We start from the raw sequence: 27,495 nt of genomic DNA on the forward strand, positions 1-27,495 counted from the left end.
TCAATGTGAGTGGAAAACTTTGTTTTCTTCATGTGATATAATAATCTCATACAAACATTTTATCTGAAGATAATTTGATATTATAATGATAAGTTTAGTGAGAAACTAATCTCGTATCCAGATGTCGACACCGTATCGTTGTCATCGCAGATACGTTTCATTCCGTTTCCACCGTGAAGTGTGTTGCAATTCCAATTTCCCCACGCTCCATGGAGTTGAAGTCTGTGTTAGGGAAACACATTTCAGTCGGAACAAAAATACTCCCGACTTACATGAATTTGCAATGCCAATTTCCCCACGCTCAATGAATTTGAAGTCTGTGTTAGGGAAACACATTTCAGTCGGAACAAAAGTGCCCTCAACTTGCATGAATTGGCAATGCCGATTTCTTCAACACTGCTTGGTTTTGAAGCCTGTGTTAGGGAACACATTTCTATGAGAACAAAAATCCCCACACTTTCATGTGTTTTCAGTGCCAATTTCCCCAAAGCTGCTTGGTTATGATGGCTGTGTTGGGAAAACTGTGAATCGGGCCAATCAAAACAAAGTAGTTAGGGCGTTTAGATAACGCTTAACATTTTACAATCATTCAATAGTTTATCTAATGCTAAATAACGTTTTATAATTGCGATTGATGCGTAGAAATATTCCCTATCAATTGATACAAACATCTTTCCGATACAGTAAGAAATGTTCGAGTTATAAGCTTTTGGAATCTTTCATTTTTTCCTGCATGTTCTGCGTTTAGGTATTCATTTTACCCCCATATACTCCGGTTAGACGTAGTCCCACGTCAAAATACTCACAGTTCGCATTTATTTGCAAAGTCGATTTCCCCAGACATTTTGGTTTTGAAGTCTGTTAGGGAAACACATTTCAGTCGGAACAAAAATGCCCATTACTTGCATGAAAAGGCATTGCAACCTTTTCCCCACGCTCCATGGATTTGAAATCTGTGCTAGGGAAAAACATTTCAGTCGGAACAAAAATACCCCCGACTGTCATGTATTTGCAATGCCGATTTCTCTAACGCTGCATGATTTTGAAGTCTGTGTTAGGCAAACGCTTTTCAGTCGGAACAAAAATATGCCCGACTTTCATGAATTTGCAATGCCGATTTCCCCAAGGCTGATTGGTTTAGATGGCTGTATTAGGGAAACCGTAAATCGATCCAATCTAAACGAACTTATTGGTGGTTGGGGTCTTTTAAATTGATCATTCAGTTTTCACAAACCCATGCATGGTTTCCGAATTAAAAGTGGCTTCAAACAACACATTGTATGCAGGATGGCATTAACGAATTTTCTCGGTAGCAAGAACTGCTTTCTTTGGTTGATAACTGATGTTGAAAATTGACTGACGTTACATCTGTAATTCATTCGTCTCCGAAATCACAGTTTAAGGTACGGTAATGTGCTCAATAGTTAAAAAAAGTGAATGAGCTGATGACCACCTATGCATTCCCTATCACAGCCATCATTTTGATTGTACGATATGTGCATACGCCGAAAGATGCCCGGCGTTGAACAAGTACAAAGCCTTCAGAAAAAAATCAAGAATCAAGTTTGTAAAAAAAAAACGCAAAAACACAACAGCAAAGGTTCTTTTCAGAACCCCCAACATGTTCATAAAGAGTAAACAGTAAACTAATCCATTTTTCAGGTAGATAGGTAGGTATTCACGTAGGAGAAGAAAAAAAACAATATATTTAAAATATATATTTAGCAAAAGCTGTCCCCTATGTATAGCCCTACGTCATTCCGGTTATGTCCCCGACATTACCCACCCGTCTTTTTTTTAAAACTTGAAATTCAATTATGAAACTCTTCAAATTTGGATAAGGAACGATATGTATATCTAATGAAGCAATCATTTTCAATCAGCTCCTCTGTATTTGCTAAATCATGACCAAATCAACACTTGATGGGTCCAACTATAAACATATTTTATTCAAGACATACAAATAATGCTATGATTCAGCATCAGTGGCGTTTTCGCGCAATCAAGCCTACACATCAACATCAATCGTTCGAAGTGATATGAATATCATTCGTAATTTCGTCGCGTGATGGTTCGGTTCGTAGCATTTTTCGTAACGTTGATGCTAGCGTCAAATGCTCCGTTTTCAAACGGAACAAACATATTATGTCTAATGGGTGTCGCCAGTCCAAGCCATCATATCTGGAATCGAGTACTGATGGAAGCATTGGCTGCCAAGGGATATAATTTGACAATTATTTCTCCGGATATTGAGAAAACGCAGAAGCCGAACTTAACGTACATCCACCTGGAGGAAACTTATCCCACCATCCACGAAGGAGATACCGCTTTCGATTTGTATGCGATGGCTCAACAGGGTTTAGTGAAAAGTTTGATGACGTTCTATAAGTATGCCATATCGATATGTGAAGGGATGTTAAAATCGAAGGGATTGCAAACGATTTTGGATTACCCGGATGATTTTAGGTTTGATTTAGTGCTGTATGATTTCACCTGTGGACCATGTTTGATGGGACTGTTCGATAAATTCGGACAGCCACCGCTCGTAGGAGTGACGACGTTCAACATCCCGCCCTATACAGTCGATCTGATTGGGGGTCACAAATATCCAGCTTACATCCCCTATTATACCCTATCGTACGATACAGACATGAACTTCTTCCAAAGATTGCAAAATTCATTTATATACACTGTTGATTATCTGTAAGTAAACTGAATTTATCTCATGTCAATATTTCAAAATGTTTATGTTCAAATTAATCTCATGTCAATATTTTTGAACAGGTATCGAAACTATGATTTTATTCCGAAAACCGATCGAATGATTCGCAGGATCAATGCTTTCAAGGGCACACCATATCTTGGAAGTTTGGATAGGAAAATGATGCTGATGCTGGTCAACTCACACCATTCGGTAGATTTCCCAGAGCCCATCCCAACGAATATGATTCAGGTTGGAGGATTACAAATTTTACCCCCAAGACAACTTCCCGCAGATATTGAGCGATTTATTCGTGCTGGTCGGAAGGGGGCTATTTTGTTCTCTTTGGGCACTAATATACTCAGTTCAGACTTGGGTGAAGCACGTATCGCTATGTTTTTGGATGCGATCAGACAACCTTCTGATTATAATTTTCTGTGGAAATTTGAAATCGACCCCAGCAAGTACAACATGCCAAGTAATCTTATGATGCGAAAATTTTTACCTCAAAACGATATTTTGGCACATAAAAATATTAAATTATTCATCACACACGCGGGATTACTTAGCACTCACGAGGCTACCTGGCACGGAGTTCCTATGGTCGGAATACCGTTCATTGCGGATCAGTATCGAGTATGAGCACGTTTCATTTTTGGCAGAAATGTAGATTTCTAATCACATTTTAACTTTACAGAACCTCGAAAGGTCGCTGCGAGCCGGTATAGCCGAACGTTTGGTGATTTGGACGGTGACAACAGAGCAAATTGTTCGCACAGTTCGGAAGGTCCTCGAAGAACCATCGTATCGGATGCGAATGCAGCAGAAATCATCACTGTTTCGCGATCAACCTGAAAAGCCGCTTGATCGCGCTCTCTGGTGGATTGATTGGGGGCTGCGACATCCGAACGTGGAAACAGTGCAATCACCAACGCTGCGTTTGGGAGTCTGGATAAGTGAACTTTACGATGTGAAATTATTCATAGTGATTGCCTGTGTTTCGACAATGTTCTTCATTGGGGCTGTGCTGCGAGTACTCAGTAATTGCTGTAATGCACCGAAATCGAAGAATAAGGTTCATTAAGACTTGTTTTTCTAAAGCGAGGGTTCCCAAATATTTAGTGCTCTGCAAAGTTTCGTAGGTGTTCCGACGAGGAAAAGAACTGAATACTCGTGTTGTAAAGTACATTTATTTCAGGGATCGAAGTAATTGTTTCGTTCATTTAGTGTGTTTGAGTTGCTGTTGCTGTTAATTTGTAGAACTTTCATTTTATGATAATCATTAGTAACGATACTACCTCAAAACGCATACAACCAGTGCTGGATTCCCAGCGGTCTATATTTACTGGAATAGAAGACGCATTATCATTCGCGACATACAGAATCATATACATGTGTAAGCATCTGTAGATCTCTAACGGAATTATAGATAAATTGACCATGACACTGCATGTGAGAACTGCTACTTACAAATTGAATAATGGGACGACTCCAATTGATTGTCGCTTGTCGTCCAATTCACGGTTAATGATGATGAAGGACGAGGGGTGCTCGATAAATTTGTTTGCTTGTTTAATGCCCAATATCACAACATATGATTTTTATGGGAAATTGCTACCTGTGGTTTTGAATGATCAGAAAATTTCTTTCGATGAAGAAAACATTCCTGCGAGTGGTAATGAATTTTATTTGACAACACCGCGAGCGAAGGAAAAATTAGCGTCACACCGTGCTGGCTTTGGATTCCGTCACGAAAAAAGCGTTCATGTTTTGATGTCAAGAATGAATGTACATTGTTGATACCCTGTCTAGAAGTAGAGCGTATTCCACTCAAAGTGTTCTGCATCGGTCGAAACAATTGGTAGTGGGAAGTGGCAAGGTCTGGGCTATAAGGCGAGTGAAAAAGAATTTTCCATTCGCTATTTTCCAAATAGTTTCTAACTCGAACAACATCATAAGGTCGATCGTTGTCATAATGGAAAATATATAATCGACTTGTATCTGGTCGTTTTTCGACAATAGCTCGCTTTATATGGATCAATTGGTGCCGGTTGAAGACTGCGTTGTCGCCGTTTGATCAGGTTTTAGCAACTCTTAGTGGATCACTCTATTGATTCCACCGAATTTTCACACCCAATAAATAAATGTAGCATGCCCCATGCCACATATCGTATATTGCATGCTGAGATGTAGCATGCCATACGCCGGGTCTGTCATATATCACATGCTACATGCTGCTTGTCATATGCCACATGTCACAAACAATTTGTAGAAAACAGATTGGCGTGTTCTACACTCACTGAGTACTTAGCACTAAAAAGCGTTTGTCGTGAGATCGATCTCATCAATTCACCAATCAGTCGATCGGTTGTAAAAATGTTATGATTGAAGAAAGCTTTGCTCCTATAAATCTTGCAACAGCTGTTTTTTGCACGGGTAAACCATGGAATTGAATGAGAAGCTTTGTGGAAGCGATAAACTGTCAAAAGGATGCACAACTTTTTTGACGTAGGACTACGTCTTTCATGTATCTACCGGGGTGTAAATTTAAAGTTTCGAAAACAAAAGCGTTACGCCGGTGAACGAGATTTTGAGCGTTAATAGCCCCTAAACAACTGAACGCAATGGTATGATGAACACTTCATTCGAAAGATAAAATGTTTACGCGTTATATATTTGTTACTTTTTGATCAAAAAAATTGTTTCAATAGCCTTAAAATTGTTTTCAAAACAGATATTGATATCACCAATCGGTATATAAGGGAGCATCGCTCGGAAATCCAGTCAGTTATAATTGAACAGCGATTGGAGCATGTTGTTGCTGTTGTGGAGAACCTAACTTCGTTCATCATGGAAGCGCTGATGAACAGTATCACCAAGAGCCTGTTTGTACACGTTAGTCCAGAAGGGAATCCATAGGAGTAGAGTGATGCCACTGAAGCGGCGACCAAGAAAGTAACAGTATCGAAAATTGGTTCCACTTGAGGCATCGGAGCAGCCGCCACATACACATACACGCGCGCATCTCTTTTCGTTTGGTGGTTCTAGAGCATCGAGAAGAATCCGAAAAGATGTCATCGTTGCTGAAAAATAATCTGTCACTTCCCCTTGTAATTGAAAATTACATTCAAGCGAAAGAGTTTATTTTAATGTTTTCTATTCATATAATAATGCGACCAAATATATTTTGTTTTGTGATTTTTCAATCAAGTGCAAATAGCAGGAAAGCTTCTGAAGATTATTCTTCCCCAGCAATAGAATATTTTCGTATCCAATATTGGATGCACAAAATTTAAAAACGGAAAATGTTTCGCATCGCGAAAATCATATAATTTTCCATCGATTATTGCTCAGTCACTGAAAGTTCAAACCCGAAGAGTTCATTCGCCTCTAGTTTGCCTTCCAAATTGCCATAGTAAACCATACCTCTCGATTTAATCACGGACAAAAAGCATACTTAAGCGATATACTGGTGGTGAAACGCACTCATCTTTCTCGTTCGACACTCGGATCGTCATTAATTCTTCGTGACTGGACAACTTCAATTCACCGATTGGACAACACAGTTGCTGGGCGAGCTGGACGGCGAGGGATCGAGTGCCTTTCTCAAGGCAATGGAGGTGAACGAGTAGGAAAGGTTCCCAAGGGCAATCTTCGAATTTAAAGGTTTCACGGGAGATAATTCGTCAAATTTTGGTAAAAAGTCTTTACATAAAGAAGGCTGAAAAGGTTAAAGCTCCTAATCTTATACCATCTCACATTGAAAGACGTCTGAGTTTTGCCAACGCTCACATGAATCAACAGTGGGACATGGTATGTCATGACAAATAACGTTTTCAAAAGAATACATTTTGCTATATACCATAACGAAAAGTTCTTCAATTATTTTTTACTTACTTTTATCACATTCGAGCAAAACAATGCTACCATTTATACCTGCAAGGAATCTAAGTAATGGATTAGGGACCAAAAACTTAACTTTTTGGACTGACTGGCTCGCTCTCCAGACTTGAATCCTGTTGAAAATCTTAGGGGTATCCTGGTACGCAGAATCTACACTGAAGGAAAGCGATACACCACGGTTGAAGAGCTTAAGGTCGCAATTTCGGAAAAACAGAAAAATATCGAGAAATCCGTTCAGCAAAAATTCGGTAAATAGTATGCCAACATGAATTTACCTGGTTATTAGCCGAAATGGCAAGGTAGCCAATTATTGACATGTATATCAGGCAATAGATTCGATTTTTTCATTGACAATACTTATGAATTTTGAAATGGTCTTATAGAAACTGGACAGCTGAAATTATGATATTTAAGCCCAACTTACTGTAAATAAACAACTTTTTTGAACGAAATTCACGTTATATATACTTTATTCTAAGCATTCTACAATGTATGAATGTATCTTGTTGCAACGTGTAACTGTTTGTGTTGCAACGAAATATAATCAGGGTGGTCTTATAGAAGTTGGACAGAGTGTAAATCAACGATAGTCCTAAGTCAACCTTGCGGTTATACCACGGATATAACCCACTTTCTGTTTTTTGGTAAAATTTTCTAGTAACGCAAATGAAAAATGTAGTATGAGACATATATACTGAATTGTTGTCAATATCTTCATAATTTTTATCTTCAGTTCTGCTTTTTATTACATTCCTGCTTTTTAGAATTTAACTTCATCTTGAGTCTTTTGTGAACGTTGTGTGTCAAACAAACGGCTACAAATGCAATGAACACAAGAAACAATATCACATCTATACCATTTTGGGCAGCGATACCCGTTTCAAACATCGGCGAGCGCAAATGTTTTGTATGTGGATGCCTAACAACCCATTCAATCCACCAAATAGCGCGATCGAGTGGCTTTTCTGGTTGATCACGCAACATTACCGACATCCTTTGCATGTTCCTCTCAATCTGCGAATTCTCAAGAACATCTACCAGCGCTTTCTGAATCGCCTCCGTCGATAGGGTTTTCAGATCTAGAGTTACTCCGACTCCCGCTCGTACGGTCTTCCGAGCATTTCGGTGCTGGTCAACGTACACCGGAATTCCGATGGTTGGAACACCATGATATGTCGCTTCGTAAATGCTCAGAAGTCCACAGTGTGTGATGAATGCTTTCACACGGGGATGGGCTAAAATGTCGTTTTGTGGAAGCCATGGACGAATCATCAAGTTGGAAGATTCATGAATGGGTAGTGTCGTTCCATCAAACTTCCAAATAAAGTTATATCCAGTAAACTGAGCGAATGCTTCAATGAACATAATCTGATGTTGACGAGTGAACATTTCACTTTTGAAGTTTGTACCCATTGCGAAGAGCACAGTTCCTTTGGCGCTTGCGTTGATGAATTCTTCTATTTCTGGATTGTTTTGCGATAACTTTTGTGGCTCAACGATTTGTAGACCTCCGACCGGAATAACGTTTTGAGGTAACGTTTCAACCTGTTCAAAAATCGGATTTGAATTCACTAGTACGATCTGGCTGTGCGTTTCCAGTTGTGCAAGACTTGGTAGATTGGTATTGAATGCTTCATTAGCTATCTTTTGTATTCTGGGTTGGAATACCCATTTTCGATAGATTGAATCGAAACTCTGAACTAGATAGTTGAAAACTCTCTCACCGAAACCCATATTAGGAGGAAACATTAGTGAGAAATGGGGTACATTCGTGGTTAATCTATGTTCTTCCACAAGGTCGTGGGTAAACTGCGGAATTCCAAAAGCTGAAACACTCACTAATGGCGCGTAGTTGAACTTGTGTAGAAAACCAAGGATACAAGGTCCGCATGTGAAATCGTAAATGATGGTATCGAAATGGAAGTTGTTTGGATAATTCATGAGAGTCTTGAAGCCATTGGAACTGACAGTTCCTGAAAATATATACATATAAAGAACGGTATATTAATAACTAAATAATAATAAAGATTAATCTTATACCTATACAGCCAACTGTTGCGAATTTGTAGAAGGATAGTGTTGCTTCAAATGGGTTTTCCTCTGACCTTTTGACAATATTGTTCCTATTTTCACCATTTCCGTGCAACAAACGATAAATGTTTTCCAAATGTATGTACGTTACATTAACAGGGGCAGAGTGATCCACATTCGCCGATATAATTGTCACATTGTGTCCTCTTGTCGCCAGCTTGTTTGCAATTGGTTTCATCCTGAGAAAGTTCTAAGATGAATATTTGACGAAAGATAATTGCTTCATATTACCATATGTAATGACTAGGCGATGGTACACTCATCAAAATTAGAATATTTGCACTTCTTATTGGCCTAGTCACTTCCGTTAATAATAGCCAAATAATACATCGAAGTGAAAACGTGAGGTATTGCATGATGCGTACTTTTGCTGGCCGCAACGACTCTGTACAAACTCCTACTGAGTTACTGAATCTTCAAGCGGTACGCAGATAACTCTTTTGCATGGAGTTGTGATTGCAATAAATTTAACGCATGTGAGATAACAGAAGTCAGTTTCCAGTATAATCTAGTGTAGTCTTGGCGAAAAGTTAGTGACATAAATTCGCATATAAGTTTTTTATTTACTTTTCAGTCACATGTACGCTGTGGTGTAGGCTATGTGATAATTGTAATTATGATAAAGTAACTGTGGTTATCTCTGAGCAATTCAGCCCTGGACAAAATAAAATATGGCGCTATTAAATATGTTTACTTCCGTTTGGCTGAATAACACAAGAATCTATTTTGACGTAGCCTTACGTCTTTCGGAAACATATTGGGGTATAAATTGGAAATCGAAAATCGAGTACATCGTGAAAACTGTCCAATTTCAAACGCTTGTTACTCAGTCATTTCATGATGGATAGATGAAATTTTTGCGTCAATCGATTTCGGCACTCCTTTACAATTTTTTATATTGAATAAAAAAATATATGTCATGAAACTAACTATTCAACATGCTTCAACGAAATGTGTTCCCTAACAGGGACATCAACATCAAGCTGCCTAGGGGGAATCTACGTTGCCAATACATTAAAGTAGAGGGAGCTTTTGTCCCTACCGAACCTTTTCCATTTGAAATATGTTTTCTCTATATTTAAGTAACATGTTTTCACTGATGAGAAAAATTGATAATTGTGTTCGGTATTGGTAATTATCTTATATTACATTGGTAAGTTTGGACGTAGGACTACGTCTTTCATTTCTATACCGGGGTGTAAAATCAATGTTTCGAAAACGAAAGCGTTACGCCGGAGACCGAGATTTTGAGCGTTAATAGCTCCTAAACAACTGAATGAAATGGTATGATAAACACTTCATTCGAAATATAAAATGTCTACGCGTTCTATACTTGTTACTTTTTGATCCAAAAACTTGTTTCAATAGTCTTAAAATTGCTTTCAAAACAGGCTATTGAAATCACCAATCGGTATATAAGTGAGCGCCGCTCGGAAATCCACTCAGTTCTAATTGAACAGCGATTGGAGCTTGTTGTTGCTGTTGTGGTGAAGCTCTTCGTTTATCATGAAAGCGCGGATGAACGGTGTCACCAAGAGCCTGTTTGTGCACCCTAGGCCAGAAGGGAATCCATCAGGAGGAGAGTGATGCCACAAACGGTTCCCCGGGAAGACATCGCTACACACACATACACGCGCGGAATTCTTTCCGTTTGGATGCCATTCAGCATCGAGAAAGTTCCGGAAAGATCTAATCATTTCTGGAAAATAATCTGCCAGTTCCTCTGGGAATTTAAAAATACATTCATGTGAAAGAGTTTATTTGAATGTTTTCTATCCATGTAACACTGTGACCAAATACATTTGGTTTTGTGGTTTTTCAATCAATCGCAATTAACAGGATAGCTTCTGAAGATTATTCTTCCCCATCAGTAGGATATTTCCGTATCCAATATTATTGCTCAGTCGCCGAAAGTTCCGAGCTCAGAGAGTTCATTCCCCTCTAGTTTGCCTTCCAAAATTGCCATCGTAAACCACACCTTCTCTCGATTCAGTCACACACAGAAAGCATACTTAAGCGATATTCTGGTGGTGAGACACATTCATTTTTCGTGAGGACATCGACAAGACAACATCGTTGCCTAACGTGCTGGAGGAGGTGGACGGCGAAGGATCGACACATACACGCGCAGAATTCTTTCCGTTTGGATGCCATTCAGCATCGAGAAAGTTCCGGAAAGATCTAATCATTGCTGGAAAATAATCTGCCATTTCCTCTGGGAATTTAAAAATACATTCATGTGAAAGAGTTTATTTGAATGTTTTCTATCCATGTAACACTGTGACAAAATATTTTTCAATCAAGTACTATTAACAGGTGGTTATCGAGTTAGTATTAACCACTGGTGGGCTTACCTTGTGCCTCCAACGTAACGCTCTCGTTTTCGAAGTCCCCCAAATATTCATTTATTCATTCATTCAGAATGGATTTAGATTCAACTTCAAACAAATGATCTCTAAATCAACGATCCTACAAATCCTACGTCACTCTTGCGGTTATACCATAGATATAACCCACTTCCTGTTTTTTTTTTCTTTATTTCATCCATCATATCACAGGAGGCATCTCATCTGGGATCACAGAGGGCAGGGGAGAGGGAAATACGATATTACTCTTTTTCCATTTTCTATACGAATGCTCAGTTAGTACACATGAACAACTGTAGTTTGTGAACAAATTTACGAAATGTCATGAAACTTCACACTTAAGCTAGTGACAGATGAATCTCTCGAAATTAATCTTGTTTATTTTTAGTGGCACACCATCTGTTGAAAAATTCCGGGACTTTTCAGCCCAACGATCACACAGTGAATCGAACAAATCATGTCTGAGCTACAACGGAAGGGGAGGACCGACCAACGTAGTAGCAACGCCTGATTGTCGAACGGAATGTGGGGATCACTGCGAGAGTCGCAATGACGGAGTGAGCGTCATGTTGGAGGACACTTTCTAATCGATGCACACTGATCAGCTGTGACGAATTGCTCGTCAAGCTGGATCCCAATTTCCAATCGGTATACGTTTGGTTGGAGACTGTTGACGTACACGAGCACCACCGCCCTCCGAAGAAGTCGCCTCGATGTGGTTTCGAGAGAACTCAGGCTACCCAGGAGCAGTGTTGCCACATTAAAATCTGTACCAGAGGGGTCAAAAATTTTATTCATCTGTAATTTGTTTCCCAAAAATCTGTACCATCGAAAATATTCTTTCTAGAGAAAATTAATTTATTAACATCAATAAAATACTCATTTATTTACTGCAAATGCTACATTTACATTTTCAAGTAATATATTTTCAAAGGATTTGGTCAAACATTCGAGCTGCCACCACGATGTTTGACCAAATCCTTTGATCTCAAAATAGCGTTCATCGTATCGTTGCTGAGTCGATTTCAAAGCTTATTTTTGTAGCGGTTTGTAGTTATCCTCCATTTATCCTCCGTGCTGTTGTAAGGTTTTGGAGGATAACTACAGATTCATGGAGGATGAGAGTTTGGTATGTCGTAGATGAGTGTTTGGCATCTCAAATTATAGATTTTTTGCTCCTCTTTCCAACAATGTATAGAAAGTATCGTATTTTTCCATACTTTCCCGGAAAAATTACAAAAACGCATTGGGCAAACGGAGGATAACTACAGATTCATGAAGGATGAGAGTTTCATATGTCGTAGATGAGTGTTTGGCATGTCAAATTGTAGGCTTTTTGCTCCTCTTTCCAACAATGTATAGAAAGTATCGTATTTTTCCATACTTTCCCGGAAAAATTACAAAAACGCATCGGGCAAACGGAGGATAACTACAGATTCATGAAGGATGAGAGTTTTGTATGTCGTAGATGAGTGTTTGGCATCTCAAATTATAGATTTTTTGCTCCTCTTTCCAACAATGTATAGAAAGTATCGTATTTTTCCATACTTTCCCGGAAAAATTACAAAAACGCATTGGGCAAACGGAGGATAACTACAGATTCATGAAGGATGAGAGTTTCATATGTCGTAGATGAGTGTTTGGCATGTCAAATTGTAGGTTTTTTGCTCCTCTTTCCAACAATGTATAGAAAGTATCGTATTTTTTCATACTTTCCCGGAAAAATTTCAAAAACGCATTGGGCAAACGGAGGATAACTACAGATTCATGAAGGATGAGAGTTTGGTATGTCGTAGATGAGTGTTTGGCATGTCAAATTGTAGATTTTTTACTCCTCTTTCCAACAATGTATAGAAAGTATCGTATTTTTCCATACTTTCCCGGAAAAATTACAAAAAACGCATCGGGCAAACGGAGGATAACTACAGATTCATGAAGGATGAGAGTTTTGTATATCGTAGATGAGTGTTTGGCATCTCAAATTATAGATTTTTTGCTCCTCTTTCCAACAATGTATAGAAAGTACCGTATTTTTCCATACTTTCCCGGAAAAATTACAAAAACGCATTGGGCAAACGGAGGATAACTACAGATTCATGAAGGATGAGAGTTTTGTATGTCGTAGATGAGTGTTTGGCATCTCAAATTATAGATTTTTTGCTCCTCTTTCCAACAATGTATAGAAAGTATCGTATTTTTCCATACTTTCCCGGAAAAATTACAAAAACGCATTGGGCAAACGGAGGATAACTACAGATTCATGAAGGATGAGAGTTTCATATGTCGTAGATGAGTGTTTGGCATGTCAAATTGTAGGTTTTTTGCTCCTCTTTCCAACAATGTATAGAAAGTATCGTATTTTTTCATACTTTCCCGGAAAAATTTCAAAAACGCATTGGGCAAACGGAGGATAACTACAGATTCATGAAGGATGAGAGTTTGGTATGTCGTAGATGAGTGTTTGGCATGTCAAATTGTAGATTTTTTACTCCTCTTTCCAACAATGTATAGAAAGTACCGTATTTTTCTATACTTTCCCGGAAAAATTACAAAAACGCATCGGGCAAACGGAGGATAACTACAGATTCATGAAGGATGAGAGTTTCATATGTCGTAGATGAGTGTTTGGCATGTCAAATTGTAGGCTTTTTGCTCCTCTTTCCAACAATGTATAGAAAGTATCGTATTTTTCCATACTTTCCCGGAAAAATTACAAAAACGCATTGGGCAAACGGAGGATAACTACAGATTCATGAAGGATGAGAGTTTGGTATGTCGTAGATGAGTGTTTGGCATGTCAAATTATAGATTTTTTGCTCCTCTTTCCAACAATGTATAGAAAGTATCGTATTTTTCCATACTTTCCCGGAAAAATTACAAAAACGCATCGGGCAAACGGAGGATAACTACAGATTCATGAAGGATGAGAGTTTTGTATGTCCTAGATAAGTGTTTGGCATGTCAAATTGTAGATTTTTTACTCCTCTTTCCAACAATGTATAGAAAGTATCGTATTTTTCCATACTTTCCCGGAAAAATTACAAAAACGCATCGGGCAAACGGAGGATAACTACAGATGCATGAAGGATGAGAGTTTTGTATGTCCTAGATAAGTGTTTGGCATGTCAAATTGTAGATTTTTTACTCCTCTTTCCAACAATGTATAGAAAGTATCGTATTTTTCCATACTTTCCCGGAAAAATTACAAAAACGCATCGGGCAAACGGAGGATAACTACAGATTCATGAAGGATGAGAGTTTTGTATGTCCTAGATAAGTGTTTGGCATGTCAAATTGTAGATTTTGTACTCCTCTTTCCAACAATGTATAGAAAGTATCGTATTTTTCCATACTTTCCCGGACAAATTACAAAAACGCATCGGGCAAACGGAGGATAACTACAGATTCATGAAGGATGAGAGTTTCGTATGTCCTAGATAAGTGTTTGGCATGTCAAATTATAGATTTTATACTCCTCTTTCCAACAATGTATAGAAAGTATCGTATTTTTCCATACTTTCCCGGAAAAATTACAAAAACGCATCGGGCAAACGGAGGATAACTACAGATTCATGAAGGATGAGAGTTTTGTATGTCGCAGATGAGTGTTTGGCATCTCAAATTATAGATTTTTTGCTCCTCTTTCCAACAATGTATAGAAAGTATCGTATTTTTCCATACTTTCCCGGAAAAATTACAAAAACGCATCGGGCAAACGGAGGATAACTACAGATTCATGAAGGATGAGAGTTTCGTATGTCGCAGATAAGTGTTTGGCATGTCAAATTATAGATTTTATACTCCTCTTTCCAACAATGTATAGAGAGTATCGTATTTTTCCATACTTTCCCGGAAAAATTACAAAAACCCATTGGGTAAACGGAGGATAACTACAGATTCATGAAGGATGAGAGTTTCGTATGTCGCAGATAAGTGTTTGGCATGTCAAATTATAGATTTTATACTCCTCTTTCCAATAATGTATAGAAAGTATAGTATTTTTCCATACTTTCCCGGAAAAATTACAAAAACGCATCGGGCAAACGGAAGATAACTACAGATTCATGAAGGATGAGAGTTTTGTATGTCGTAGATGAGTGTTTGGCATCTCAAATTATAGATTTTTTGCTCCTCTTTCCAACAATGTATAGAAAGTATCGTATTTTTCCATACTTTCCCGGAAAAATTACAAAAACGCATCGGGCAAACGGAGGATAACTACAGATTCATGAAGGATGAGAGTTTTGTATGTCCTAGATAAGTGTTTGGCATGTCAAATTGTAGATTTTTTACTCCTCTTTCCAACAATGTATAGAAAGTATCGTATTTTTCCATACTTTCCCGGAAAAATTACAAAAACGCATCGGGCAAACGGAGGATAACTACAGATTCATGAAGGATGAGAGTTTGGTATGTCGTAGATGAGTGTTTGGCATGTCAAATTATAGGTTTTTTGCTCCTCTTTCCAACAATGTATATAACGTACCGTATTTTTCTATACTTTCCCGGAAAAATTACGAAAACGCATCGGGCAAACGGAGGATAACTACAGATTTATCAAAAACAAGAGTTTAGCTCATCGCATTTTTATAAAATGGACATCAATCGATAGATTTAGTCACAAGGGTTCCAAAAATATATATATTGTCAAGCAAAATACTAAGCATTGTGATAAAAGTTTACAAAATGTGTTCATAATCTAGTAAATCAGAAGCAGGGCCGCACTAAGGGGAAAAGTAAAAGTAGAATCATTTTATGGAAAAACATGAACCAATATTCGCTGCATACGAGTCAAAGCCAAATTTCATGTAAATTCAGACTACTAAACAGAAATATAAAACTATGTAATACATAGAAATAGGGGAAATATGATTTTTATGAAGAAGTTACACAAAATTTTAGAGGAAGAGAGTTACGTAAGAGGTATGGTCCAGTCCTTAGATTCAAATGATAGAAGAGATCAAGCACTACAAATCTGAATCATCAAACTCAATATATTCGTGGAACATCAGAAAAAATTCCAGAATATGTTTTTCATTCTTTTGATTTTTCATGAAATCGATCCACTAAATTTCGGGGGATGAGAGTTACGTAAGAGGTATGGTCCAGTTCTTAGATTCAAATAATAGAGGAGATTATACACTAAAAATCTGCATCATCAAACTCAAGATTTACGTGTGAAATCAGAAAAAAAAATCGGAAATATGTTTTTCATTCTCTCGGATTTTCATGAAATCGATCAACTAAAATTTGGGGGATGAGAGTAGCGTAAGAGGAATGGTCCAGTTCTTAGATTCAAATGATAGAGGAGATCCCGCACTACAAATCTGCATCATCAATGTCAAGATTTTCGTGTGATATCAGTAAAAAATTCAATAATATCTTTTTCATTCTTTCGATTTTTCATGAGATCGATCCACCAAATTACGGGGGATGAGAGTTACGTAAGAGGTATGGTCCAATCCTTAGATTAAAATGATAGAGGAGATCAAACACTACAAATCTGCATCATCAAACTCAATATTTTCGTGGAACATCAGAAAAAAATTCCAAAATATGTTTTTCATTCTTTCGATTTTTCATGAAATCGATCCACTAAATTTCGGGGGATGAGAGTTACGTAAGAGGTATGGTCCAGTTCTTAGATTCAAATAATAGAGGAGATTATACACTAAAAATCTGCATCATCAAACTCAAGATTTACGTGTGAAATCAGAAAAAAAATTCGGAAATATGTTTTTCATTCTTTCGATTTTTCATGAGATCGATCCACTAAATTTCGGGGGATGAAAGTTACGTAAGAGGTATGGTTCAGTTCTTATATTCTTATGATAGAGGAGATCAAGCACTACAAATCAGCATCATCAAACTCAATATTTTCGTGGAACATCAGAAAAAAATTCCAAAATATGTTTTTCATTCTTTCGATTTTTCATGAGATCGATCCACTAAATTTCGGGGGATGAGAGTTACGTAAGAGGTATGGTCCAGTTCTTAGATTCAAAAGATAGAGGAGATCACACACTACAAATCTACATCATCAAACTAAAGATTTTCGTGTGATATCAGAGAAAAATCTAAAATATGTTTTTCATTCTTTTGACTTTTCATGAGATCGATCTACCAAATTTCGGGGGATGAGAGTTACGTAAGAGGTATGGTTCAGTTCTCAGATTCAAATGATAGAGGAGATCACGCACTACAAATCTGCATCATCAAACTCAATATTTTCGTGGAACATCAGAAAAAAAATCTAAAATATGTTTTTCATTCTTTTCACTTTTCATGAGATCGATCCACCAAATTTCGGGGGATGAGAGTTACGTAAGAGGTATGGTCCAGTTCTCAGATTCAAATGATAGAGGAGATCACGCACTACAAATCTGCATCATCAAACTCAATATTTTCGTGGAACATCAGAAAAAAAATCGAAAATATGTTTTTCATTCTTTCGATTTTTCATGAAATCGATCCACCCACTAAATTTCAGGGGATGAGAGTTACGTAAGAGGTATGGTTCAGTTCTTATATTCTTATGATAGAGGAGATCAAGCACTACAAACCTGCAACATCAAACTCAAGATTTACGTGTGATATCAGAAAAAAAATCTAAAATATGTTTTTCATTCTTTTGACTTTTCATGAGATCGATCCACCAAATTTCGGGGGATGAGAGTTACGTAAGAGGTATGGTTCAGTTCTTATATTCTTATGATAGAGGAGATCAAGTACTACAAACCTGCATCATCAAACTCAAGATTTACGTGTGATATCAGAAAAAAATTCAAAAACATGTTTTACATTCTTTTGATTTATCATGAGATCGATCCACCAAATTTCGGGGGATGAGAGTTACGTAAGAGGTATGGTCCAGTTCTTAGATTCAAATGATAGAGGAGATCACGCACTACAAATCTACATCATCAAACTCAAGAATGTCATGTGATATCAGAAAAAAATTCGGAAATATAATATTCATTCTTTCGATTTTTCATGAAATCGATTCTTAGATTCGAATGATAGAGTAGATCACGCATCGCAAAAAAAAATATATTCGGGAACATAGGGCCCTATTCCAGAAAACGAGACGAGCAGACGAGCGCTCGTCTCGTTTGTTTTCATATTCCAGAATCCGAGCTCGACTAAAAACAGACGAGTAGCTCGTCTGGCTCGACGACCGTTTGGCCGCGCTCGTCGATGAATCAGTCGAATCGTCTAGTTTGTTTGATGTGTTTGTTCACCTTGTTGATTGAAAACATCGGTATTCTTCTGCTCCGCCTTTATCTTCGAAAATTGTTTCACGACTAAACTAGTATTGCATAAGCAATGTATGTTTTCAACTGCAACCATCAAATTCAATTCAGTAATTGCAAGATTTTACAGATTTTCAAATGGACCTCTCCCAAACAACACAACCAAATGTAAACATTGAACTCATATCCAGAGATGCTAGATGATTGTTTTGCATATATGAACACGGCACGAAAAGGGTCTTCACATATTGAACGAAAATGAGTAATTCAAAACAACTACTTTATTGGAAATACGTATATATAGATTTAAAACTTTTCTTGATAAATCGTTGATTAGGTGAACAAACATTGCCCCCAATAAATCCATAATAACAAAACGTCTGATGATAACACACAACCATATGCTCGAGGAAACAAACAAAAACATGTCTTCTTATCTGACTTCACTGATCATACTGAGAAAAACTGATTTCTCATGAATTTGATCCACTAAATTTTTGAAGGATGAAAGTAACGTAAGAGTTATGGTCCAGTTCTTATATTCAATCTGCATATTTATTCGTGTAATATCAGGGAAAAAATCGAAAACATGTTTTTTATTCTGACCTATTCGACAAATAAAATTAAAAACATTTTGATTGTTTCTATTCGCCAAAAACAAGGAAAATGACACATTCTCCATTTATAACTTACTTTTCGAACAGAAGCAAATCGAACGAAACGCAAAAACAACTCGAACGAAAATCGGATTTCTGAAGTAACATTTCTGTTAGTATTGTAAGACTATTTGTTGTTGCAAATAAAATAACTTAGGTACTTAAGGACATTAGAGCTTTGAAATAAAAAGACGATTCGTAATATTTATTAAACATAATTTTACAAGCTTATTCGTTGAATTGATAATCCAGTGATCCAGTTCATTTCCTCGGGGTGATCCACAACGGTACATGAAAAAAAGAAATATTATGTAAATTTAATGAAATAATAAATCAATATTATCAAAAACATAACATTAAATATTAACGTTTTAGAAAGCATTCTCGTATAAAAAAATGATTTCCAAATGATTTTTGATAGACCGCGAGAAATAGAACTAGTTTTTGAAATTTCCAAATTCGAATCGATACTTTATTCGATAGTTTTTCATACCGCGACTGAAGGGGTTTCGATATAGGTTGTCTTGAAGAAACCGAAGGACTTCCTCTTATATTTAAAACGATAACTATTTATAACGCGACCTAAGAGGTTTCGTCATGGGTTGCCTCGAAAGGAACCGGAGGAATTCCTCTTATATTTGAATCGATATTTATTTATTACGCGACCGAAAAGGTTTCGTCATGGGTTACCTCGGAAGGAACCGGAGGAATTCCTCTTATATTTGAATCGATATTTATTTATTACGCGACCGAAGAGGTTTCGTCATGGGTTACCTCGAAAGGAACCGGAGGAATTCCTCTTATATTTAAATCGATAATTACTTATAACGCGACCGAAGAGGTTTCGTCATGGGTTGCCTCGAAAGGAACCGGAGGAATCCCTCTTATATATTAAACGATAATTACTTATAACGCGACCGAAGAGGTTTCGTCATGGGTTGCCTCGAAAGGAACCGGAGGAATTCCTCTTATATTTAAATCGATAGTTTCTTATAACGCGACCGAAGAGGTTTCGTCATGGGTTGCCTCGAAAGGAACCGGAGGAATTCCTCTTATATTTAAATCGATAATTACTTATAACGCGACCGAAGAGGTTTCGTCATGGGTTGCCTCGAAAGGAACCGGAGGAATCCCTCTTATATATTAAACGATAATTACTTATAACGCGACCGAAGAGGTTTCGTCATGGGTTGCCTCGAAAGGAACCGGAGGAATTCCTCTTATATTTGAATCAATATTTATTTATTACGCGACCGAAGAGGTTTCGTCATGGGTTGCCTCGAAAGGAACCGGAGGAATCCCTCTTATATATTAAACGATAATTACTTATAACGCGACCGAAGAGGTTTCGTCATGGGTTGCCTCGAAAGGAACCGGAGGAATCCCTCTTATATATTAAACGATAATTACTTATAACGCGACCGAAGAGGTTTCGTCATGGGTTGCCTCGAAAGGAACCGGAGGAATTCCTCTTATATTTGAATCAATATTTATTTATTACGCGACCGAAGAGGTTTCGTCATAAGTTGTCTCGAAAGGAACCGGAGGAATCCCTCTTATATATTAAACGATAATTACTTATAACGCGACCGAAGAGGTTTCGTCATGGGTTGCCTCGAAAGGAACCAGAGGAATTCCTCTTATATTTAAATCGATAGTTACTTATAACGCGACCGAAGAGGTTTCGTCATGGGTTGCCTCGAAAGGAACCGGAGGAATCCCTCTTATATTTTAAACGATAATTACTTATAACGCGATCGAAGAGGTTTCGTCATGGGTTGCCTCGAAAGGAACCGGAGGAATTCCTCTTATATTTGAATCGATAATTACTTATAACGCGACCGAAGAGGTTTCGTCATGGGTTGCCTCGAAAGGAACCGGAGGAATCCCTCTTATATTTTAAACGATAATTACTCATAACGCGACCGAAGAGGTTTCGTCATGGGTTGCCTCGAAAGGAACCGGAGGAATCCCTCTTATATATTAAACGATAATTACTTATAACGCGACCGAAGAGGTTTCGTCATGGGTTGCCTCGAAAGGAACCAGAGGAATTCCTCTTATATTTAAATCGATAGTTACTTATAACGCGACCGAAGAGGTTTCGTCATGGGTTGCCTCGAAAGGAACCGGAAGAATCCCTCTTATATTTTAAACGATAATTACTTATAACGCGATCGAAGAGGTTTCGTCATGGGTTGCCTCGAAAGGAACCGGAGGAATTCCTCTTATATTTGAATCGATAATTACTTATAACGCGACCGAAGAGGTTTCGTCATGGGTTGCCTCGAAAGGAACCGGAGGAATCCCTCTTATATTTTAAACGATAATTACTTATAACGCGACCGAAGAGGTTTCGTCATGGGTTGCCTCGAAAGGAACCGGAGGAATCCCTCTTATATATTAAACGATAATTACTTATAACGCGACCGAAGAGGTTTCGTCATGGGTTGCCTCGAAAGGAACCGGAGGAATCCCTCTTATATTTTAAACGATAATTACTCATAACGCGACCGAAGAGGTTTCGTCATGGGTTGCCTCGAAAGGAACCGGAGGAATCCCTCTTATATATTAAACGATAATTACTTATAACGCGACCGAAGAGGTTTCGTCATGGGTTGCCTCGAAAGGAACCAGAGGAATTCCTCTTATATTTAAATCGATAGTTACTTATAACGCGACCGAAGAGGTTTCGTCATGGGTTGCCTCGAAAGGAACCGGAGGAATCCCTCTTATATTTTAAACGATAATTACTTATAACGCGATCGAAGAGGTTTCGTCATGGGTTGCCTCGAAAGGAACCGGAGGAATTCCTCTTATATTTGAATCGATAATTACTTATAACGCGACCGAAGAGGTTTCGTCATGGGTTGCCTCGAAAGGAACCGGAGGAATCCCTCTTATATTTTAAACGATAATTACTTATAACGCGACCGAAGAGGTTTCGTCATGGGTTGCCTCGAAAGGAACCGGAGGAATCCCTCTTATATATTAAACGATAATTACTTATAACGCGACCGAAGAGGTTTCGTCATGGGTTGCCTCGAAAGGAACCGGAGGAATTCCTCTTATATTTGAATCGATATTTATTTATTACGCGACCGAAGAGGTTTCGTCATGGGTTGCCTCGAAAGGAACCGGAGGAATCCCTCTTATATTTGAATCAATATTTATTTATTACGCGACCGAAGAGGTTTCGTCATGGGTTACCTCGGAAGGAACCGGAGGAATCCCTCTTATATTTAAATCGATAATTACTTATAACGCGACCGAAGAGGTTTCGTCATGGGTTGCCTCGAAAGGAACCGGAGGAATCCCTCTTATATTTTAAACGATAATTACTCATAACGCGACCGAAGAGGTTTCGTCATGGGTTGCCTCGAAAGGAACCGGAGGAATCCCTCTTATATATTAAACGATAATTACTTATAACGCGACCGAAGAGGTTTCGTCATGGGTTGCCTCGAAAGGAACCAGAGGAATTCCTCTTATATTTAAATCGATAGTTACTTATAACGCGACCGAAGAGGTTTCGTCATGGGTTGCCTCGAAAGGAACCGGAGGAATCCCTCTTATATTTTAAACGATAATTACTTATAACGCGATCGAAGAGGTTTCGTCATGGGTTGCCTCGAAAGGAACCGGAGGAATTCCTCTTATATTTGAATCGATAATTACTTATAACGCGACCGAAGAGGTTTCGTCATGGGTTGCCTCGAAAGGAACCGGAGGAATCCCTCTTATATTTTAAACGATAATTACTTATAACGCGACCGAAGAGGTTTCGTCATGGGTTGCCTCGAAAGGAACCGGAGGAATCCCTCTTATATATTAAACGATAATTACTTATAACGCGACCGAAGAGGTTTCGTCATGGGTTGCCTCGAAAGGAACCGGAGGAATTCCTCTTATATTTGAATCGATATTTATTTATTACGCGACCGAAGAGGTTTCGTCATGGGTTGCCTCGAAAGGAACCGGAGGAATCCCTCTTATATTTGAATCAATATTTATTTATTACGCGACCGAAGAGGTTTCGTCATGGGTTACCTCGGAAGGAACCGGAGGAATCCCTCTTATATTTAAATCGATAATTACTTATAACGCGACCGAAGAGGTTTCGTCATGGGTTGCCTCGAAAGGAACCGGAGGAATTCCTCTTATATTTGAATCAATATTTATTTATTACGCGACCGAAGAGGTTTCGTCATGGGTTACCTCGGAAGGAACCGGAGGAATTCCTCTTATATTTGAATCGATATTTATTTATTACGCGACCGAAGAGGTTTCGTCATGGGTTGCCTCGTAAGGAACCGGAGGAATTCCTCTTATATTTAAATCGATATTTATTTATTACGCGACCGAAGAGGTTTCGTCATGGGTTGCCTCGAAAGGAACCGGAGGAATCCCTCTTATATTTTAAACGATAATTACTCATAACGCGACCGAAGAGGTTTCGTCATGGGTTGCCTCGAAAGGAACCGGAGGAATCCCTCTTATATATTAAACGATAATTACTTATAACGCGACCGAAGAGGTTTCGTCATGGGTTGCCTCGAAAGGAACCGGAGGAATCCCTCTTATATTTAAATCGATAATTACTTATAACGCGACCGAAGAGGTTTCGTCATGGGTTGCCTCGAAAGGAACCGGAGGAATCCCTCTTATATTTAAATCGATAATTACTTATAACGCGACCGAAGAGGTTTCGTCATGGGTTGCCTCGAAAGGAACCGGAGGAATCCCTCATATATTAAACGATAATTACTTATAACGCGACCGAAGAGGTTTCGTCATGGGTTGCCTCGAAAGGAACCGGAGGAATTCCTCTTATATTTAAATCGATAATTACTTATAACGCGACCGAAGAGGTTTCGTCATGGGTTGCCTCGAAAGGAACCGGAGGAATCCCTCTTATATATTAAACGATAATTACTTATAACGCGACCGAAGAGGTTTCGTCATGGGTTGCCTCGAAAGGAACCGGAGGAATTCCTCTTATATTTGAATCGATATTTATTTATTACGCGACCGAAGAGGTTTCGTCATGGGTTGCCTCGAAAGGAACCGGAGGAATCCCTCTTATATTTGAATCAATATTTATTTATTACGCGACCGAAGAGGTTTCGTCATGGGTTACCTCGGAAGGAACCGGAGGAATCCCTCTTATATTTAAATCGATAATTACTTATAACGCGACCGAAGAGGTTTCGTCATGGGTTGCCTCGAAAGGAACCGGAGGAATCCCTCTTATATTTGAATCAATATTTATTTATTACGCGACCGAAGAGGTTTCGTCATGGGTTACCTCGGAAGGAACCGGAGGAATTCCTCTTATATTTGAATCGATATTTATTTATTACGCGACCGAAGAGGTTTCGTCATGGGTTGCCTCGTAAGGAACCGGAGGAATTCCTCTTATATTTAAATCGATAGTTTCTTATAACGCGACCGAAGAGGTTTCGTCATGGGTTGCCTCGAAAGGAACCGGAGGAATCCCTCTTATATTTAAATCGATAATCACATATAACACGAGCGGAGAGGTTTCGTTGTCAATCATCGAACATGAATCATTTTTCGAATTTTACAATATAGCATACTCATAAAAAATGCGGTCTACTTTTGATTCAACAAGAGTTTTTTTTTGTATTAAGCCATTTTTGGTAGACAATGGAATAATTTTAAATAAACGTACCATAATGCTACCTTATTCTAATCAGTGCCTAACTCCGTTTACTTGACATAAAATACTGTATTACCTCAACGGAATTTGACATTGGATGGAATAACCTAGCATCTGGGTGTACCAAGAGAATTATTCGTTGAGTATCATGTAACAACGATGATCGTCTTTTGAAGATTCATATCTGATAGATAATAAAATTTGGCGACGCAAAGCAATAAAAAAGGGTATATAAAATAGAGTAAATATGAATACAGTAGAATTCCGATTATCCGCGGAATAGTCTGCTTAGTTCATCGCGAATAACGAAACTTGCGGATAACGCAAAAAATTATTAAAAATTAGTTCGAAACACGAAAAGAAGATATTTCAGCATGAAAACTACATTTTATCAATACAGAAATCATTAAACTATCCATCTACAAGGTCTAGGTCAGATAATGTGAAAGCTATGACCAAGACAAAAGTGCATGAAACTATCACAAATTCCGGGAAGGCATATGGATTTACTATGTAAGTCGCTGTCGTGCATAATCCGGACTGCGGATCATCCGATCGCGGATAATCGGGGGTTCCACTGTATATAGATATAAATCGTTAAATATCACCGAATTCAGGACGTTGCGCCTTTCTCCAAATTACAGCAACACCATTTTTTCTCCATCATAGGTCTTCGTTTCCATTTCGTAGGTTGCCATAGCTTATAAACGGATGATTGGATTCGAATCTAAAATGAATGGTAGTTAAAATGTGATAAAATCAATCGGGTAATTACTTTCCAGTTATACTTTATCGGACGCATCAAATTTTGTCATTTCCAAGACAAGTAATAATAACGAAGTTCAAGAAGGTAATCCGGAACCACGACAAAAATAATCCTCGATGCACAGAAAACTACTGCTAAGGGCTTGGTTATGTTATCCATCCACTAGCGTTCGCTACGCCATCCAAGAAAACTCGAACGTTTGCTACAGTTGTACATCGATACAAATCCTGAAAACGATTTCAAAGATATTTGCATATTTTCCAATCCTTACCGTCCAATTTTTCTTACCATGATGCTAGATTCTGCCGACTCGAATTATCGATATCAAAATTGCCGTTCGACGCGAAACGCGTAAGGCGGCTCGCACACAGGAGCAATAAACAACTAGCAGATGGCAACATGCAATAAGCAATATTATCGCCAATGCATTTTTCCATTTAATTTTTGTTGATCTCGCACACCGACGCAATACGATATCGCTGTCGCCTTTAGGCGGCTCGCACACCGCAGCAATAAGCAACTAGCAAACTGCAGTACACAATATGCAACAGGAAACATATTTTGTTGTTCTTCGCATACCAGAGCAATAAAAACCCCTGACATTATGCAAACAATCGCCTTAATGTACGAAACTTGTCAAAATATGAGCGATAAGTTGCTATTCAACCGACACGCCGTGTTGCTAGCGACATGTGTTGCTCTGTAAAGGCGACAGCGATATCGTATTGCGTCGGTGTGCGAGATCAACAAAGATTAAATGGAAAAATCCATTGGTGATAATATTGCTTATTGCATGTTGACAGTTGCTAGTTGCTCATTGCTCCGGTGTGCGAGCCGCCTTACAGAGCAACACATGTCGCTAGCAACACGGTGTGTCGGTTGAAGAGCAACTTATCGCCCATATTTTGACAAGTTTCGTACATTAAGCCGATTGTTTGCATAATGTCAGGGGTTTTTATTGCTCTGGTATGCGAAGAACAACAAAATATGTGGCCTGTTGTATATTGCGTATTGCAGTTTGCTAGTTGCTTATTGCTGCGGTGTGCGAGCCGCCTAACGCGAAATAATTTTTACTATGTGAGGTTTTCCATTTACAAATACTCAGCAACTACCAAAACAAATTCGCGTTGACAGTGGAATAGTGTCGACGTCTGGTGGTGACTTCCAAATAGGGGCCATAATTTGGGTCCCGAACTAGTTAGTGTAATCTCTATCAGATTAGATGACACGAAACCAGTTTTAAAATGTTAACATTTGAATGAAAATTTTAACATCATGTTTTTAAATTACTTGAAACACGTATTTCTGATTTTTTTTAACCATTTGACTATACATTTCTAACATTGTTACTGCAACATTTCATCATAATATAAAGTTTTCTTCAAAAACAATTTTCGTACGAGATTTTTCACCACATCCAAAACAAAGTGTTTTTCGTTTAAACATAATACTAATTTTGTACGGAAAAGTTAATTTTCATTCATAGTTTTAATTTTAAAAAAGTGTTCATTCCGCCTGAAAATCAAATATTTTTTAACGTTCCCCTAAACTAGTAAACGAGACTCAATGCTGTCAACGCGGATACTGAAGTACAGCTGGGCGGCATCCGAGATGGAAAATGTAAGGTGGGAAGATTTTTGAATCTGTGACGTCACACATTTTATTTATGTGTGTTACTTTTCTTATAATAATCCACTGCGTAGGAAAAGTATTGTTATTAAAAGTAAAAATAATTAGATGAAATGGACGAACTAGTTTTTTTACTTAAATTATTGCTAGCGTTCAAAATCATGAGGACCCAACTGACATTTTAGCGGAAACTGAAACTTCAGTATTATTTGAACTCTAGAATTATATTATTTGAATTAATTATTTCGTGAAACAGCTGAAAACACAAATTACACAAACTACAGTATTTATTTTGTCAAGTTCATTCAAAAGACAAAGGAAAAAAGGCGGGTGGGTAATGTCGGGGACATAACCGGAGTGACGTAGGACTATACAAAGGGGACAGCTTTTGTTAAATATATATTTTAAATATATTGTTTTATTTTCTTCTCCTACGTGAATACCTAC

At 38.1% G+C, this 27,495-nt stretch overlaps 2 protein-coding genes across 2 annotated transcripts in view; one reads left to right on the forward strand and one right to left on the reverse strand.

Annotated features, from left to right (window-relative positions):
- The first annotated feature begins 1,696 nt into the window (after positions 1 to 1,696).
- LOC129764686 (UDP-glucosyltransferase 2-like) lies at positions 1,697 to 6,857 on the forward strand. Its single transcript, XM_055764037.1, has 3 exons — positions 1,697 to 2,703; positions 2,785 to 3,337; positions 3,399 to 6,857. Exons 1-3 carry the CDS (start codon positions 2,069 to 2,071, stop codon positions 3,783 to 3,785), a joined length of 1,575 nt encoding a protein of 524 aa, XP_055620012.1. The 5' UTR covers positions 1,697 to 2,068; the 3' UTR covers positions 3,786 to 6,857.
- Positions 6,858 to 7,100: 243 nt separating this feature from the next.
- LOC129766561 (uncharacterized) overlaps positions 7,101 to 27,495 on the reverse strand; it is a 53,948-nt gene continuing 33,553 nt past the window's right edge. The window contains exons 4-6 of the mRNA XM_055767134.1: positions 8,927 to 9,109; positions 8,645 to 8,874; positions 7,101 to 8,577 (exon numbers count right to left, since the gene is read on the reverse strand). Coding sequence (XP_055623109.1) covers positions 7,334 to 8,577; positions 8,645 to 8,874; positions 8,927 to 9,109 — 1,657 coding nt within the window. The 3' untranslated portion in view covers positions 7,101 to 7,333. The remainder of the gene's footprint in view (positions 8,578 to 8,644; positions 8,875 to 8,926; positions 9,110 to 27,495) is intronic.

Source organism: Toxorhynchites rutilus, chromosome 2, assembly GCF_029784135.1.
Source record: "Toxorhynchites rutilus septentrionalis strain SRP chromosome 2, ASM2978413v1, whole genome shotgun sequence".
NCBI classification, from domain to species: domain Eukaryota; kingdom Metazoa; phylum Arthropoda; class Insecta; order Diptera; family Culicidae; genus Toxorhynchites; species Toxorhynchites rutilus.